At 44.2% G+C, this 19,265-nt stretch overlaps 1 protein-coding gene across 1 annotated transcript; it reads left to right on the forward strand.

Moving 5' to 3' along the window:
* Window positions 1-140: 140 nt before the first annotated feature.
* Window positions 141-4,113, forward strand: LOC109142117 (ewing's tumor-associated antigen 1). Its single transcript, XM_019274675.2, has 6 exons — window positions 141-440; window positions 1,110-1,238; window positions 1,374-1,432; window positions 1,547-1,656; window positions 1,749-3,142; window positions 3,793-4,113. Exons 1-6 carry the CDS (start codon window positions 407-409, stop codon window positions 3,903-3,905), a joined length of 1,839 nt encoding a protein of 612 aa, XP_019130220.2. The 5' UTR covers window positions 141-406; the 3' UTR covers window positions 3,906-4,113.
* The last annotated feature ends 15,152 nt before the right edge of the window (window positions 4,114-19,265 follow it).

A 19,265-nucleotide genomic window follows, 5' to 3' on the forward strand; every position in this document is an offset into this window, starting at 1 on the left:
GGGTCATGGAGAAGACACTGCCTGAGGACTTCATGTTTGTCTGTGCATTGTAACCCAATGCATGTACTGTATGACATTCAGTTAAACAGAGCTGGTAAAGGAGCAGTGGCCTCATGCTCCAAAAAAAAAAAAAAAAAAAAAAACTGCCCCGGCACCCGTAGTCCTGATGACGTCGTGGCCAAACATGGCGTCTCGTTGTGTTTGAATGAACCAGAGGAAAAAAACAAACAGAGAAAAAAACACGAGGAAACTTTCAGCAGAAAGTTTCACACGCGTGATTTTTTTAAATCCACGGAGCGACGGACAACAACAATGTGCAGCGGAGGCTGCGCATGCGCCGTCAGAGCCTGCAGCTGCTGATCTGTGATCTGTTTCCAAACTCTGTCACAACAACACGGCGAGGCAGATGCCTGCTACAGCAGCACCACACATGTGCAAAGGTGAGTCAGCACCACACATGTGCAAAGGTGAGTCAGCACCACCCATGTGCTGAGGATAGATGGACAGATTAAATATGAATAAGAAGAAACGAGGATCTGCTGCAGGAAACGATTCAAACCTGTCTGCATGCACGGAGGAGGAGCGGCGGCCATGAGGCGACCAGTGTGTGATGACAACATGAATCACTTCATGCTTTCACCTGATGCACGCACATGAAGCATGAAGCATGGAGCATGCATGAGATGTGCACGGCACAAAATATATTCTGAGGCAGGTTGGATTCGGGTTGCAGGAGGCACAGAGACTCTGCAGGACAAGCAGAGGAAAGATCAGTGTGATTAGGGGGAATAAGCATCAATCCTTTTTACTGGCTGCTTCTCCTGACCTTTTAACTTGTTGCATGCATGCATCCATTTCATTCTGCTTATCCGAGGTCGGGTGATGGGTGCAGCAGGTTTAGCAAGGCGTTCCAGGCGTCCCTTCTCCCTTCCTGGAGGTCCTTGAAGGCCTTCCCAGGCCTGATGGGTCTGCCTCAGGTTGTCCTTCCAGTTGCCCTCTTAAACTCTCAGCCAGCTCCAGCAGTGGCTCTTCCCCCGAGCTCCTAACCCCCTAACCTAAGCAACTAACCGTGACAGATAACACACTGTCTGTCTGTCTGTCTGACACAGATTTGCAGAGTCCCAAACGCAGAGGCTGCAGCAGGTACCCCGACTCGAATAATGGAGATTCTCCGGGAGACGTGGAACCGACCCAGGACATTTTCTGGGATTCCACGTCTCCCACTCCAGCTAATACTGGTAAATATCGACCCATACGCAGATATCACATCTGAATGAAAACACAGGAGACATTACACAGATATGTTACATGACAATGCATAAAAACTTGAGCAACAACTTGAGTCATATTGATCGTGTGTTCTTTGTTTTTAGGGCTCAGGAACAATAGAGTTGTGGAAATCTCAGATATCGTCAACCGGATTGCTCCAAAGGTCGGTCATTTCTAATGTTACATCATATTAACCACTGAATATACACGTCATGGTGCAAATTCGCCCTTAACAAAGAGGATAAATTCTTCGTTTTCTTGCTCGTGTCTTCCACAGGATGTGGAACGGAAAGGGACCGAGTCTCCTCTGCTGCAGTGGATCGGTGACAGCGCCGTCCCGTGCACGCCGTACGTTCCAAGGCCAAGAGTCCGGAAGAAGTCCTCCCGGTGAGTAATCAGTTTATTGATGCAGATCGGTCAGCGCTTTATTATCGCACACTTGTTTTGGATTTCCAGTGTCTGTCGTTCCCTCGCTGCAGGCAGAGCAGTGTGGATGACCTCATGAAACTGGCCAGGCAGTTTGATGAGAACATGCAACAAGACAGGGAGACTTCAGAACAGCTCAACGCCGCCAACAACGACCTCAGTGAACGTGGGAACGCTTCCGAAACAAAACTGACGGAGACGTCATCCTCCAGTAACGCCAAGCACCCGGGGTGCCCGTCCTCGTCGGATCAGGTGGAGGCAGACCTGCACGCCCTGTTTGACTGCTCCACTCAGAAAGTCAGCGGCCGGCTGAGCCAGGGCTCCTCGGCATCAGCTCGTTCCCAGGAAATAAAACACCAACCGGCGAGTTCAAGTTCAACCGAACGCCGACAATCAGAGGTCAAGTCTGGCCCGGCTGCACATCCTGCTGAGGAAAAAGGATCCTGCAGTTTTAGTGCGAATAATTGTGATGACTTTGATGATGACTGGGAGAACGATGACCTACTCAATGACTCTTTTGTGCTGGCAATGACCCAGAATCCTGACCAGCAACATGACACCACTGTACAGTCTAACACTAAGGCAAACACTACTCAGTTCACCTCTGGCTGCAGGCCTGCTGCAAACACAAACTCTGCACATCAGCTTTCAAACTCGAACTCCAAGCCAAGCTGCAGCACACTCCAGGAACTGTGTCCCAAACCAAAGACTACCAACCGAAGCACTTTCAAGTTAGAGCCCAACCCTCACTTCCAGCCGAGGGCGGCTGCCAAGGAGGTTTCAAAGTCCAGCTTCAGTGTTCTACAACCTAAATCACAGATGTCTGAGCAGAGATCCGCTACCACAAAGACACCGTCTACCCCTAAAACTGACAAGATCACTAATGATCAGAGGGAGACTCGTGTAGCTGCGGACTCTGTTAAAGACATTTCAGACAGCTTATGGGATGATGGGGATGACGACGCGCTGCTCTACCAGGTATGTGACAGCGTGGAGCGGATCTCCAACAGTCAGCCACAGCAAGTGAGCCCCAGCGACCGCCAAGAAAAACAAGAGACCGCCGTGGACCGACAGCGAAAAACCACCACGCCTCTGCCAATCGACGCCGTCCGGCGGTCCGCGAACGCCGCCGCCGGCGCTGATAGACAGTCGCCGTGTGCTTTCGTCCGTTCTAACTCATTACCGGGGACTAGCTGTGAAGCCGTGAACTACCAAGGATGGAACGTTCCCATGAAAGGTGCCAACAACAAATCACGGATGTCTCAGAGCCTCCCAGGGAGCCACATGAGTCTGGGCACATTTAGCCAGCGCAGGGATTCCTCTGGAACTTTCCAGGCAGGGAACGCGAACGCGAAGCCACATACGGTGACAGCCAGGCCGCCGCAGAAGTCTCATCAGGCGGCTTTCAAGAGAAATGTGTCTGACTCAGCGGTTATAAGCAACAAAGGTAAGCTGTGTGGATGATGATATTTGCACCTGGGCTGCATGCTGGGAGGGTTTCAGTTTAGGGTTGCATAGTTACGAGTAACATTTAACACCTTAATCTTCTCGGATAGATGAAAATCTCTCGTGCTCTTCTTGGGGAACGTTAACTCTTTGCAGTTCCGTGTTCTGTCCTCCGTGCTTTAGCAAAAGACTGGATATCGAAGTGAAAACTCACAAGTAAAACAGATGTCACATGTTGTTCTTATAATCATTGACAGTTCAGTGCATGTGCATATGAACAATTCTTCCCCCCAAAGCCAGTAAACACAGTGCCATGGCTTTAATTTGTGATGCTGTCACGAGTCCAAACCTCAGGAAGCTTCATTGCCAATGAATTGCAGACTTATTTTCTTCTGGACACGGAGGGATGAGGTTTATTTTTTTGTACTTTTTTTTTGTGTGTGTGTGTGTGTGTGTGTGTGCTTCACCATGGGTACCCACTGCTCCAAGTTATGGTAGCAATATTTTTATGTTAACAAATTAAAACTTAAGTTGTTCAAGGTCGTAGCGAACGATGCACAATGCAATTCTCTGTGTTTTCCAGCTAAAGCATGTTCAGCGTTTCCATTTATTTTTTCTCACTCTCCGTCTTCTGTCGTTCCGCTTTTCAAGTTTTTGTCACGAGCCAGATGACGGGGAAGTGCTCCGCGGCAGAGATCGAGAGGAAGAAACAGGAGGCCTTGGCCAGGAGGCGACTGCGAATGCAGAACACCCCGAAACCGTAGAGAGGAGCTGAGTTCTCTCTGAAGATGATTTACTATGACTCTGTGCACAGAAAGGAGCCGGGGCCTTCTGTGGGGAGCTGCTGGACGTCGTTGCTGCTAACGTAAAAACATTGTTTGTGAGTCTCAGATCTGGCGCTGGGATAACATAAAAAGAGATTTTTCACTTTTTAAACCGTGGAAAGTTATTTGTTTACATCCACCGAGTTAAAAAAAAAAAAAAAATCCAAATGCTGACTCGCATATTTTTCTGCATCGTCATTTCAGCAGCTTGGACTGAAAATATTTTTTGTTTTAGTTTCAAAGTAAATAATACCATCTCAGTGTTACATCTCAAACTGTGTTAGAGTGAACACAAGCTGTATTCTCTACGGTGTGACGTAGATGAGACTGATTATTTTTGACTGATATGTGCCTGAAACTTCTCTTGATTCATACTTGAAATACTACTAATCAAAAGAAAGTCGATTGTGTTGTAACAAAATAAAAAACTTTTCTTTGGGTCCAAACTATAAATTGAAGAAAAACTCGTTTTCGTTCCATGATTCAGCAGATTTTGTTTCGTGAATATTTTCCTCCCTGTTTTGTTTGTGCATGTCACATTTCTCATCATTTCAGTCTTGCACGGGGCAGAATCACGTGTTCTGCAGGTGCAGGTTATTGTAATAGCCGTGCTACACACCTTTTAGAAACCATGGAAATGATTCCCATGGGATGACACTGAAACAAGGCCTCACTACAACGTGTTAGAAATTTTGATCAGCGGTGTCCTGATGGTCAGTGTGGTGACCTCTTTGTTTCTGCTTCAGTGCCTTAATATTTCATAACAGCCCCCGTTACTTCACAGCAACATGAAGGACTCCTAATTTATCTTTCCTAATGGTTACGGCTCACTTAATTGTTGGTCGATATTTCATCGAGCTGTCGGCGAGTTCACATTTTTCCGTGTCACCTTGTTGACGTTTTCTGTGATTTTCAGAACAAAGGAATAAACATTTGACACTTTGAATAAACTGATCAATCCTTGAATCGCGTCTTAATCAAGTGAATAGTTTTTATTGATCTTGTATGTTGTCTTGCCTCACACTACAAGGTTTAAGCTGGACTTCTTGCACAGCCAGAATCTGCAACTTCCGACCGCCCACAGTGTGACACACACCGTGAACACATTCACAGCAATGTAGACAAACAGAGAGGAAGGCAGCGCTGCTTTGTGAATAATACGAAGCTTAATCTGACTATTGATTTATCCGTTATGTCGTGATCTTCTTCAGCTTACTACAGTTTGTAATTGATCCTTTGACAGCAGCCACGTGGGAAATCACACTCGTTTATTAATAATCAGATTTATTTTGGCTGCATAAATAGTAGTAGCCCAGAAATGCCGAAGCTAAATCGAATAAGATGGGCAAACTTTTATTACTTTTTGAGATGTTTGCGTCACAACATTGCAATAACGCCTTAAATTTGTGCTTTTTATCAAATAGCTGGATAACATACAGGCAGCAGGTTACATGCAAGATAACGTTAGAAGGCGATATCGCATGACGAGCTGCACGAAGTTCAGAAGTTTACATGCTGATTTTTATTCACAGGGCATCTCACTAGTTATGTCTGTGCACCTACCTGCTGAAGTCCACCTGGTCATCCATGAGCCGGACTGTTAACGAGGTGTGCAGATCCCCTTAAACGACCTCCAATCAGGCCGAAATTCAGCCTGATTCTAAAGTTAGTTTAAAAAACTCTAAAATTGGGCTTGATTAATGTGTTGCAGTGATCTAGTATAAAGACACTGGATCCTACATTTCCCATAAAGCAGCTGGTGAGCTTCTCCTGCCTCCCAAATGTCTCCTTTATAAACCCACAACTCTCGTTTGTAACATGAAGTTAAAACTTTAAGACAAACCAAACCGAGAGCACGTTCATGACATCAGGGTTGATTTTTAAATTTGATATATTTAGAGCTGCAGCAGACGGCGTACGGCTGCTTTCACAGGACGAGTAGCTCTTCTGACTGCACCTTGTGCGAGGTTGGTCGAGTTCTTTGTCTTTTTGCTGCATCACGGGCTCTCACTCTTTGTATCGGGACAGCTGGTCAGGATTTTGAGCGTTCACACACACACACACACACACACACCGCAGTTATTGGCACCCATTACTGTAACCTCTGTGTATTTCAGGACCGTTGACAGCCCATGCAGATATGACGGGCCCATTTCGCAAACACTCAAATCTGTTTTCAACAAGTTGCCGCATGAAAAGGAAGACCATTGTGAATGTGGAACAGCCTCAGTGTGGAGCGCATTATTGTTATTATTACACAGGAGGGATTATTTTAATATGAGGGCTAATTTGTCCTCTGGCCCCTTATCACTCTCCTCACCTGCTGTGGTGTTTGTGTGAGGCCAGTACAATGTTCCTCTTTGTAATCCCGAGAGAATTCCTCAGTGTTCCTCCCTGAAGCCCATCCCCAGCCATTACATGCCTGTGAGTTCCCAGGTGTGTGTGTGTGTGTGTGTGTGAGAGAGACGGGTGGTCTGCAGGTGTGTATATTGGAGTATTTATCCCATTCCAAGCACGTAATAGGCTCCATCCTCCTCCCTGTCCTATCTGTTTCCCCTCCCCACCCAGTCCGACTGTAAATCAGATGGCAGGGCAATTTGGCAACAGCATAAAGGCCTCTGGTTTTTATGACTATGATTATGGTTATGATGATGACTAGTATTTATTTCAACTATCTGATGAAACCCTTGGCTAAAGCTAACAGGTGTCGAGCAGGTACAATATCGTGCTCGCTGAAGGATCCCTGTAATGTCGCCATAAGAGAGCCAAACATCGGGAAGAATGGGCCGTTTCAGCGGCCACTCGTCACGCCGTACACGGAGCAATTTCTGATTATTGGACGGGGAGTGCAGCGCCACAACGTCCTCTTTGTAGAGAGGGAATGATTTATGGCTGTTAGTCAGGCATAAGGCAGTAATTGCCAGAGTGACGGTTATGTTACCATGGCACCTGTTTAAACTGTCTATTCTTATGTGAATGTTTTCATTTTTTGGATGAGGGGGAATTTGCAGCTTGAAACTGATGTGTGGAGACATTAATTGAAGTCGGGAAAGCGGGGCCGGGGACGGTGTGGTAGCAATTTAGGGAGGGGAAAAGGGAGAGCATGTGACGGACAGATTAGTGCTGTGTCATCTGATATATCAGGGAAAGTTTGCTTAAAACAAAAACTGAACACACACGAGACAAAAGCAGTATTTAAACACACTAAAACGTGTGTTGATGATAGTGTTTTGAAGACGTGATGACTTGTGCTGTGCACATGTTACGAGGATGACGTAAGCACACACTACAAGCTTTACGATACACTCCATACATGTTAGTCTTTCATTTAACACTCAGTAATGAAGATTAGGGGCGGTGTGACAGATTAAAGGCTGTTGTTCTGTGCTGAGCCTGAACTTGCAGGATGAATCCACATTTCATCTGCATGGTTGATGAGTTATGATCTTCCCTACTTGAAAAAGCTGCTGCATAGGTGTCTTTAAGCAGGACACGTATCTCCTGGGATGTGCTGGAGCTCAGTCTTTTGGTGACCTGCCATTACAGGCACAGTCTAAATCATGTCAAACTGATGTTTTTAACAAAGATAAAGCCGTTAAATAAAAGCATGGATTAAGATATTTCTTGACTAGAAATCTTAGGCCTTCCATATTTTTATTTTATTATTAATCATTGTTCAAGAGAATGCATTTACAAAATAAATAGATAAGAGCTGCTGTTAAGAAATGTGGTCAAACGGCTGTTTCCAAATACGTGTTAAATTCTGTGATTTTACAATAATATTAATGTGACACTTCATTTATCCCCGGAAATCTTTCTCCACTGGGAGGTCAGAGGTCAGGGTCAGTAATAGAGCAGAGCTGCCACCATAACCTCACCCGGGTTCGCTCTTCCTCTGTTTGATCATTTGCGTGGAGGTTTGCCATCTTAACGGCTACGCCAAACTAAGCAAAGAGGGAAAGAAAAATGGACTATAAAACCCTCTGGCAAGAGGGAGTGCTCCAGTACTGACTTGTGATAATCCGTTATCCATAAATGCAGATGAAGAATTATTGCGTTCTGTATTTTAAAATGTCATTCGCTTGAACGACTACGATGATCCCCAAGCCAGTCAAGTTTAATTTCAGTGTTAACATGATGTCTTCTTGCCTTCTGAGCGGAGTTACCTCACTTCCAGCTGTTCCAGAAGAAAAGAGCGGGGATTAGCGAGCGTTCAAGCATCCAATTATGCCCTTAAAAATCTCAGTTTAGGTCAGTGTGCTGCAGAAATCTAAGGTGAAACTGTTTTAGGAACCAGAGCTGGAAGAGTAGCATTTACTGCCCCCCCGCCCCTCCTTTGTTGCCCCCCCCTGCTCCTCGCCGTCTTTCTGCACTCATCCCAGTATGGGGTTGAAGTGGCGGAAGTGAGTAACGAGACCTGGAGGCACACTAGAGTGCTGGATTACCGCCGCATTTGCAGTAGATTAATATGAGCCAAAATTTTCCAAGGGCATCCACTGTTCCGCAAAACAGACTCCAAGAACAGCAAACATAAATTAAACGTCTTTAGAAATACGACCTGAGGTAGCTATTGCCTCCTTAACCCGAGTGCAGGGAAGCCATTGGAGATAGCATCTCTAATCGCTTTCCCATGCTGTGAGGCCACGCTGCAGAGAGGCCGAACACTGTTTTCATAGCTCCACAGATTACCTCCCAATGTATGACTAATACATATCACACATACATCAGCTTCTTCTTTTTTTTTTCTCTCTATGTCTCTGTCATCTGTTTGTGTATCTGTCTGTGTCTCTCACACACACACACAGAGGAGAGGAGGAGGTGTGCAGCGCTTGTGGCAGCAGTCTGTCAGCAGCGTAAATGACCTGTGAAGAGTTTCACGGTGCGTGTCATTAGGCAGCTTTAGATTTGTTTCAACAGCGCTTTACCTGAGGGCTCCATTCATGGGCCCCCAGGTATGACCGCCCTCCCCACTGACAGGAGGGAGGGAGGGGAGTTACCAAATTCCCCCACTCCCTCCGTGGAGAGGACAGTGATGGAAAGCCCATGAGCATGATGGGGCAACGCTTTAAGTGGAGAGTTCAGGGTGTTCGGGGAGTCTGGTGCTGCAAGAAAAACAGTTTGACTTTTGCTGTTTAGACAAATTCTTTGCACATTTTGGCTCACGTCGCTTCTCTGGAATCATTTTACCGTTATTGACTAAATTATCGGTTATTGGTTAAACATGTTGCTGCTTTTAAGAAACACAATTTCTTCATTGCGAGGAGCTTTCAGAGAAAGAAGCATTGCAACAGTTCCTAATAGACATATTCTCTATAGTAAACTTCTTCTGTCTCAATACGACATACCTACCAATAACTGATTTTTTAAAAGAGCCTGGATGCGATTTTTTTGATTTCACCCACCTGACACAAATCTTAGATCTTTTCATGGAAAATAAGTCACGTGAAGGTCAAAGTCAACCAGACGTAATAGTGATAAGAAGTCTACCAGAGTCTTGTTATTACAGTCTAAATCATTGCTTTGGAATGGAAGGAGTAACAGGAAAAAAAACACCTCCTGTGAAGGATTTATTAGCCCACTGAAAGCTCTGCAATCAAGTCAACTTTCGAAAAATTCTTGCACACTGTTCAACCCTGGATTATCACTGTTTTTTAAATCTCCTCTCGTCCAAACTGATCCCGTATTGATATCCCGGCATCGCCACGCTTTATTAAGCATGCTGATAAGGGTGCGCGGATTTATCCGTGTTTTGAGAAACAGGACTCTCTTGCACACGGCCAACAAATATCCCTGTTGCCACATTCCTCCGGTCTATATCTGCCAACACCTTTGCGCTACAATGGCTTTGGCCCTTTTTTTTTTCTTCCCCCCAGCCCGTAATAGTCAGCGTGGGCTGTAATGGTCTGTTGACAGGTTTAGGCTGAGGTAATTTTGTTGCTGGGCTTTACAGTGAGGTGCCAAATCTTCCCCTGAGGAAAAAAAAGAAAAGAAAGGAGCAGCAGATGCAGGGAAGCTCGCTATTAACTTTCTAATACGCACTTTGTTACTGACCGATTGTTATTATAAAAGTTTGGGGAAGAAAGAGCCCGCAAATCATTTTTATAACGTAATTTGGGCTCATCTTAAAAAAGGACACCGGGGTAATCTGCTTTGTTGTACAGTGAGGTGCAAAAAAAAATGTGAAGTGGCGCAAGCTTCTACGAGGAGTTGTGTGCTCTTGAGTTAAAATGGCTCCCGCTGTGCAGAGACACAGTTCATTATTTGAGGCAGGACTGCATAAAGAGAGGCCAGCTGAGTGGAACTCCAGCTGCCGGACTAACACACACACACACACACAGATGCAATGTGGAAACACACCGTGGAAAATGGAAGGGAAAGCAGGACTGTTGAGGCCAAGGGGTTCCCTTAGCAATGTGCAAAGCAGATCAACCACACACACACACACACACACACACACACAGAATCCACAAGCACCTGCCAGCTGACCATCTCCAGTGGGATGGAGGCCCCAGGGTTCCCCAGAGCTCCAAACCCACACAACCACTCACACGCTGGTCGTTGTTGTGACCTCTTGCAGGGTCACGCTGGGTCCTGCCTGTGCCTGCCTGCTGATGGTGAGCAGCTTAATGATCGGTCGGGCCTCTTTGTACTGTTAGATCATCTGGCTCTCATTTTGGGACCGGTGGCACGAGGAGAGAGGCTTTATTACACAGTGTTCAGAGCCTGGATCTGTTTGCAAAAGTAAAGGTTGTTTAACCAAAACAAATGGGAATACAGCCTGCGATGAATAGAACGATATCTGTTTTAAAATCTGCACATTGTTACTGTTTCAGTCTTGGGATTTTTCTATTTATGGCTTGAGTTTCGTTCTTTCCTCTTTCTGTTTACCGCTCGGGCTAACTAACTACTCAGCCTTTCAAAACAAAACTCTGTTGTTACCGCACGCGTCCTTTTCTGTACGCTGGGAGATTTAGATTTTTTTTATCCCCCTACCTGGCACCAACAGCACGAAAGCCTCCATGACCTCAATATACCGAAGGAGGAGCAAAATACATGCCTCCATCTTAATGTGGGTGGTTAAACTCACACAAAAGCTAAAACCTCCAGTCCAACCCTAATCCCAATTCCAATCTTGACCCTAAAGATGACATCTGACCCCTAAAACACACGAGGACCGGCAGCATTCTTAACTTTTGCAATATATTCATTGTTTTTCTATCCTTGTAGAGTCTTTTTCTGTTTGAAACCACCACAAACACACTCCTGTTTGGTGCAGGTCCAAGCTCTCAGCGTCTGCTCATCGTCAGTATTCTCATTTCCTGACTCTGATAAAGTATGACAGCTAGAAGAGGTGCAAAGAGGCTCCTATGGACGGAAGATCAACACTCTCGCACACAGTTAGAGGATGATAATTCTTTGTTATGTTCACTAATATACACGCTTTCCCTCTCTCGCAGTCACAAACACAACGTATGCCAAGCAGAAAGCGAAGCAAAGGAACTGCCAGCTCAGAGCAAAAGCAATGTTTGCAGCACGGTCTTCTCCTCTAAGGCAAATTGGGAGTCCCCAGTCAAATTACTCGAGCTGTTTCCAAATGCAAATATGTGTTATCAAATCAACAAAGCAACTAAAGATGCAAATCGAGAGATCCGCGCTGCTCGTTTAGCATCTGTTGGGAGGAAAAAAAAGAAATGAAACATTTCCATCAAGGCTTCGCCCCGCGTTTTTCTCCACTGAGAGCGGGGAGAACAGATTTGTATGTTTTTGTTTGAAGAATCGGTTTTGAAAGTCTTCACAAGGAGCCGGGGCTCCTCCTGGCAGCGTGGGAATTCACCAGCTTCTCGAAACAGTCCCCCCCACTTTTTTTTTTTTTTTTTGTCGGGGGTTAGCGAAGTCGCCAAGTTTGCAGTGTGTAAAAAAAAAGAGGTTGGAAACAATCGGGGAGAGACGGCTGAGCCAAAATGGAGGCTTCATCCCTGCAGCTAATATACACACTCTGCTTCCAGAATGGAGGCTGCTATGAAACGTCCAGGGTGAGCTAAGACTGGCATTTTGCATTTGACGGTTGTTGAAGGAATTTATCATCCCTTTGCAAACACACTGCAGCCTCTGTATGTGTGAACTGTTTCCTTTTATGTACAAAGAGGGATGTTTGATTTATGAACCATTTCACTTAACTAGGAGGAAAAGCTGCAGCGTAAATACTCACTGCGTTAACAGTAGAATGAGTTGTTACTTCAGGACCTGGAAATATAAAATGTTAAAAGAGAGTTACGACGATGTACAAGAGGTTAAACTGTTTTTTCTTTCTCTCTTTATCCTTCTTTAACAGACCGCACGGCGTGGAGGTTGATGGGGAAGACAGAAGTGTGCGCAACAAATCCAACAAAGCCACGAATCAGCCGCGGCCCTACACCATCGCAGACACACGAGAAGAGCTTTATGACAAGACGTATATTTTATAATCTATGAGATTTGCTTTTTATTTGTCCAAATCTTTGATGCCAATGTTTCTCCACTGGACATCTCCTTATATTTAATGGTGTTTGTCCGCTCAGCATCACTGTTGGGGATTCTAACTTTTATTGTTGACTCCAAACAAACTGCTGTTCCCAGAGCAAATCAGAGCAAACGCATATGGACTATGTGTGTGTGTGTGTGTGTGTGTGTGTTTGTGTGTGCGAGCATCAGCCACCAGAGAAATGTGACCATGTGACCGACTCGCCCCGCCGTTGGTTTTGTCTATCAATAGTGTCGAAACATGCCCGTCCCATGTCACACATGCCATCTTGACATATAAGACCTGTTTACATGCTACTAACCCCCCCCACCACCCAACACACACACACACACACACACACACACACACACACTAAAGGTTACCATGCCGGGATTTTAATCTACATGTGAAATGTGCTCTCCTACGCTTCTTCTTCTGTCTCGTCAGCAATCTGGCTATTGCCCTGTGATACAGAGAGCCTCACTTTATTGATTGAATGGGTTTTAGTCTGGAACACACACACACACACTTGGAAACATATATCCATCCACGCACACACAGACACACACACACACTGGTGACTTTGTTGCAAATGGAGGGAGGGAGAGGGATGAGTGTCAGGCCTTGCGTGATGGGCGAACATCAATCATTGCTTGTCAGCCTCGCCTTTTTCTCTCCACCTCCCCCTCCCTCCACCTCCTCTCACTTTTCTTCTGCCTCACTGATCAGCCTTTGTTTTGAATGGTGGTGTGTGTGTGTGTGTGTGTGTGTGTGTGTGGAGAAGGCAGTCTGACCACATGGACAAGACGCCCCGGCTTCTCGCAGGTGTTATCGTTCTCAACCGCCAATTAAGCCTTGTGTCGTTTACTCTCGTACCTCCGGGTCATGACAAACGCCGTGCATTTTAATACCTCTTACATGTGAGAGGCATTAGGGACCTGTTCTAACCGCAGAAAAAGGAAAAATGCAGTTACAACATATTCGGTGTCTGACCTTCTGACATCGGTTTCACTGTGTCATTGACGGGAAAACAGGTTTTTAAACTTGCAGTGACTAAAACAGACACAGAAAGACAAAAGAGCTACATCAGGTGAAAGCTTCGTTAGGAAGTTTAATTATGAATTGTCCCCGAGTAACCTGACTGTTTGATTAGAAAAAACAAAGGTAAACTCCTGCAGGTGGAAGCCAGCTTAGCAGATCAGCATTGTTTGGCTCTAGTGTATTTCATGTGATTTGGTGGGTACAGCCACCTCTAAATCACTTCAGTTTCGACCAACGTATTGTGCAATGCATTTATTTCTATTAGGGATGCACCAAAATGAAAATTTCCGGCCGTAAACCGAAACCGAATATGAAATGCGGTTGTTAAATTTTTCACTATTTTTTTTTTTACTATTGCATAAATAGCCTAGAATAAATTTGACACTGATGTTTTTTCAAAGAAAGTAAATGTTTATTTAATATACTTCAAATATTCCAGTAGAATTTCCAATTATTATTTAATTTGTACTGTTAGAAAGCCCATGTTGTTTTAATCACTGTTAATTTGTTCTTGAAAGAAATACTATTTAGTTTTATTATATTTCTGGTGAATTTCCATTTTTCCCACATTCACGAACGCATCATAGTCATTCCGACAGTCATTGAACGCACCTCGCATGTGTAGTTTAAAGAGCCTGTGTTTTCAGTGGTCGAATTTTCGGTGCATTCCTAATTTCTATCATATGGATTCTGGATCGGAAGAGTTAGGTTTTTTTTGGGTGAAATAATCAGCCTAAGAAGATGTCAAATTACAAAGCATTACAACATTTATGTCCATTTTACAGCTTGCTATCAACCCTGAAACCTGAAGTGGTGCATCAGCGCATGTTACGATCATTTACCGAATATTTGTGAGCGGAGTTTATCAAAGGTTTTTTCCTTGCAGAAAAGTAACTTTGTGCTCATTTGCAAATTCAAGTTGCCTCATGTGATGTCACTTGAGTCAGCACACGTCTGGTAATTTTGCATTTGAAAAAAAAAAAACTTTACGACTGTTTGCGGCTAGCGGCTCGAGGCTGCTCCTAGCGTAATACATAAAGTTTTTTTTTTCCCAAAAAAGTCTGGAGTCTGTATTTTGTCCTTTGAAAAGAAATATTCATTTCTAAAAAAAACATCTTGACTCAAAACAGGCTGGAAAAGAGCGTAATGTTACTGCACGAGCAGATTCCTTCACTTTATGGCTTTACGCTTCATTAACGGTGGAAAAAAAAAACACACACGATAGGATGGAGCCTCTTTGCAGTGTGTGTCATTGTATATTAGAAATGCGCGTTATGTGTTATTTCGTTCCATTTGCCCGTCTCTGCGTCCATCTGACCTTCTGTGTGCTTCATGCTTAAAATTTCAGAGAAACCAGAGACTAAGAAGACATCCGGAACTAATAGACTTTCCAAAGAATTGAGCTCGGAATATGACGATTTATGAATCGGCCCGGGACAAGTGCTGCGTCTGTTTGTCAGGGAAACATATATTTCTTCTTTTCCCTTTTTGGAAATATGGATTTGGCCCTCCACCAATCACTGGGAGCGTGTTCTCTTCATGTTGTGCCAAAAACTACAGCATGCTTCTCTTTCTCTGTTGGTCGTTCTGACTCTATTTGTTATTATGCTTTGTTTTGTGTGGAGAAAGCCCCAGTGTGTCTTATTTGTAATGGGTGCCAGGGGCTGGGGGAGATGTGTTTTCAATTACCACTTGGTAGAATGACTGATGGTAAGACAATCAAGTACAGAACTGCAGCTCAGCGTGCATGTGTATTTGTGTGTGTGTGTGTTCATCCATGTGTGACTATGTTTGTATGTGTGCAAGCTTGCATGTGCATGTTTTGCATGCCTGCATCTGTGTTTTTATGTGATTTGCGCTCTGATTTTTCCCATATCCCGCTTTCATTCAGCATTGTTGGGTCAGCAAGGAGACTGCCACCACTGGAACAGAAATAATGCAGTAGAACAACCAACTTTTTAGCCGTTCTGCCAGCCACAACACAAAGCATGAAGAAAAAGAGCAATGCTTAGGATGATTACTTTTATCTATTAAATTGCCGAACGATCCTCAGGGATTCCCCCCTCGAATCATTTGTAGTTCGGAATCCAAAAAAACAAAACCCGATGAAGGATTTGGAACCGAGACCCAAAACAAATCCTCTGTAATGAAAAATTAAAGGGAATGACTGGTGGTCTAATACTGAGGGATTGTCCTCACAAAACCTGCACTGGATACACACACCATTCCACAGCTTGCCTTGATAATGTGAGTTTTACAGAACAGAATGAAAAAGATATACATGAAAAAAAAAAAACTATTATGGAACATTGACTCAAATTGGCTCAGCCATTAAATCCAGAGTTCAAAGACGTTACTTGTCAGAAATCTTACGGAAATCTTGCTCCCTGTATCCAGAGTGACTTCAGTGGGTGTAATACAGTAAACGATGCATGTCTCTTTTTTCTACACAATATGTGAGGCATATTTTCTTGTCGTGTCAGTCCTTTAGAGTGTGTCGCTTATTTATGGAGATGAAAAGTGTGTCCCTCTGTTCCCGTTTCCCGCTGTATTATAGAGCCCCGGAGTCTGCTGCTGACTGAAATGTCCAGGACACAGATGGAGCCTATGAATGATTAATCACAGGTGATGTAGCTCACAACCAACCAGTGTAATATGCGAGTAATGAATTATCTGTGTGGCTAAGATATTTTAATAACTCGGATTAAGGATTGAGGCGGTGGTGGATTTTCTGTTAGTTTGTTCATCTGTGTCATTTCTCCTGCACGGTTAAAAGTAAAGTTTGAAGTGTAGCAATGTTTTTGACTTATAAAACAAAAGTACACACACACACACACACACAGCAATAGACAAAGGACATATTAGAGCGGCGTATTGTATATTTATGAGCCCACGTAATGCATCACATTTGCTCCATAGTCATTTAAAATATTAAAAGACCTTCCTCTCTCCTTTCTGGAAGTAAAATGACACAATGTGGAAAAAAACAAGAATGAAATGAGCATTACATAAGAAAAGATCATTTGTTAGACAAAGTTATGTAAGAATAAAAAGCGTGGAAAGTGAAACGCATCACGATTAAAACGTCACAAAAGACAGTTGGAACACGCACAAAAGAGGATTTGCGATGCATGTGACATGCAGACAGATATAAGGTGACACCAGCTGTTTTTCTGAAATGAAACCATTTAGCAGAAAGAAAAAAAAGTGAATTCATGGTTCACATCCTCCATCCACCGCTCCATCCCCGTCTTTCCTCTGGAACTACAACAGTGACCTCTAGTGTGGCTGCTTCCCCGAAGACCTGACAGAGAGAAGACTCGCTGTGCAGCAACAGGCCGACGGTACAGTGAGGCTCGCAGCCAACGCGAGTCACGTGACAGAAAATTTATTTCATTCCGCTTCGTTTAATGTTGCACCGGTTAAAAGCCGGCAGGGCGAGGTGTCCAAACCTGCCGCATCCCTTCGTAGCTGCAGGTGATAAACAACAATAAATCAGTCAAAGTCAAAATTATTTCTCGTGTTTGTTTTAGTCTGCTTGCAAAACCAGATGATTGGAGTTCAACAACAACAAACAGCAGGAAGTTTAGACAATCTTTGAAATGACTCAAACCATTATCTTCAAATCTCTGACTTCGCAATTATCTAAAATTGCAAACACAGGTAGGTACATGTGCTAAATAAAGCCTCGTATATCATCTTCTAAAAGAAAAAAAAAAACGCTTTGTGTGTTTGATGTGCGGCATTTAGCGTCACCCTAAATCATAAATCTTGCATGCATGTGTTGCACCTGCACACGTACGCAGAGACACCAACAACACCCTTGTGACAACAGATTCCCCGCCACTACAAATGTCAAGCAACCTCAAATTACTGCAACTCTGAAACTCCACACACACACACACACACACACACACACACACACACACACTTGTTCTCCACCAGCTAGGCCCTTTAGCCTCAGGCTCTCCACAATGAAATTTTCATGCAGCCATATGGAGGAGTATTGGTGATAGAGATTTACTGTCAGGGCTACACATCCCACTGGAGAAAACAAGGAAACCAGAACATATTGGCTTCTGTAAATCAGGAGGAGGAGGCTCTTGTATCTCATCAACGTTACTTGACTACGGAGGTCTTAGCAAGAAAATAAGCCTCTTTGTGTACGTGCACGGGTTATGTGCGTCTGTGCACTGTCCAAGTTCAGCTATGCAGGTACAGGAGCAAAACAGTGTGTTGACCTCCCGTTCTTTCGTCGTGGTATTATGAAGGAAACGGAGGAAATGGAGCTGGGAGCCTTTAAATTGACCATGAACTTTAGAAAAACAGCCCGCTGTGAGAGGAAAGGTCACTGTTATTGGAAGACAAAGAGCGCTGACTGATACCGTGTTTGCAGTGATGCAATGCCTTCTCTACAGCGATGTGTGTGTGTGTGTTCATCTAGATTGTGTATAGCAGGCATTACTGCCTCTGTGAGTGACAGAGGAGCAAGAGACAGGAAGGCACAGAATACAGGCTGTTGGCCCTGTCACACCCTCTGTCAGTTAATGATCTGGTATTTTAGGAAACGTGCTGGTCTGGTGTTTACTTTCGTGACAAGAGTTAGATGAGATGATCGATATTAATCTCATATTTGTGTATTATTACAGCTCAGCATAAAGTCCGGAAACCTGCTGCTTGTCCGGCTCTTTTTTAAAGTGGCAGAATGAGCCGAGCTCAACACTTCACGTTAGATTTGAATGTGCGCAAACGGAAACTGCAATCTGTTGTTTTATTTAGTTTTATTTACTGCATCTGTTTCTTGGAGAACTTTATTTAGCTTGTGAAAAGTCACAAGTTCAAAGCTGAAGGTCAGTATATGATATAATATATCATGGCTCGCTCTCAAAGCACTAAGACATTTTCTTTGACGGCTTTTATTCTTAAGCAAGTCCTCAAAAAACGTGAAAACTAAAAACATACATAAACACAGTGTTAGAATAACGTCAGCTATAAGGCTAACACATAACTATACCTCGTTGGCTGCGTGCACAGTGCACAGTCGGGCTTGATATCTTCAGTTTTTGTTCTTTTACAGCATTAAACTTGTGAATAAAACGTCCTTGCTCTAAAACTTGACGAGAGCATCTCTTCTGCGACCGACTCCATGCCAGGCTGGAGTCCATCTAACGTGTGGCTGGTCATTTACGTCACATACAGAGGTTGCATATTTCAAAATAAAAGTTCCCATTTAGAAGCCCAGGTATAGTATAGTATACAAAATCTACTTTGCTTCCTTGCTACCCTTCCACATTATATTTCCTAAACATGAAACAATAAATGTCAGGTAACTATTTATTTCTCAACCTGCATCGAGGGCAGGCTGATTATTTTTTGATTTCCTGATTCAAACAGTGTTCTTATTAAAACACAAAATACCAACTTCTTTTTAGGAAGAAGCGCTCCTTTGATCTCAGGACACCCCCCTCCTCCTTCCTCCTTCCTCCCATGTTTGAACCCAAATGCTCGGAGCAGATCAGCGAGCAGCACAAATGTGAACCAGATTCCCAGTTGTTACGGAGCCCGGGAATGCTGAGGGGGTGGGGGGGGATTGTGGCACACGGCCGTTTCTTCCTGATAGCCTTGTTAGCATGCATACATGCTAATGACTGGATTTAGGATGCATGGATGATTAAGGCGAAGACAAGCCGGATGAGTGTTGACACTGTAATGAATCTGCGGGGCTGAGAAAAGTCGCTTTAGAGGCTGGAAGTTGTCCA

This window comes from Larimichthys crocea, chromosome III, assembly GCF_000972845.2.
Source record: "Larimichthys crocea isolate SSNF chromosome III, L_crocea_2.0, whole genome shotgun sequence".
Lineage (NCBI taxonomy): Eukaryota > Metazoa > Chordata > Actinopteri > Sciaenidae > Larimichthys > Larimichthys crocea.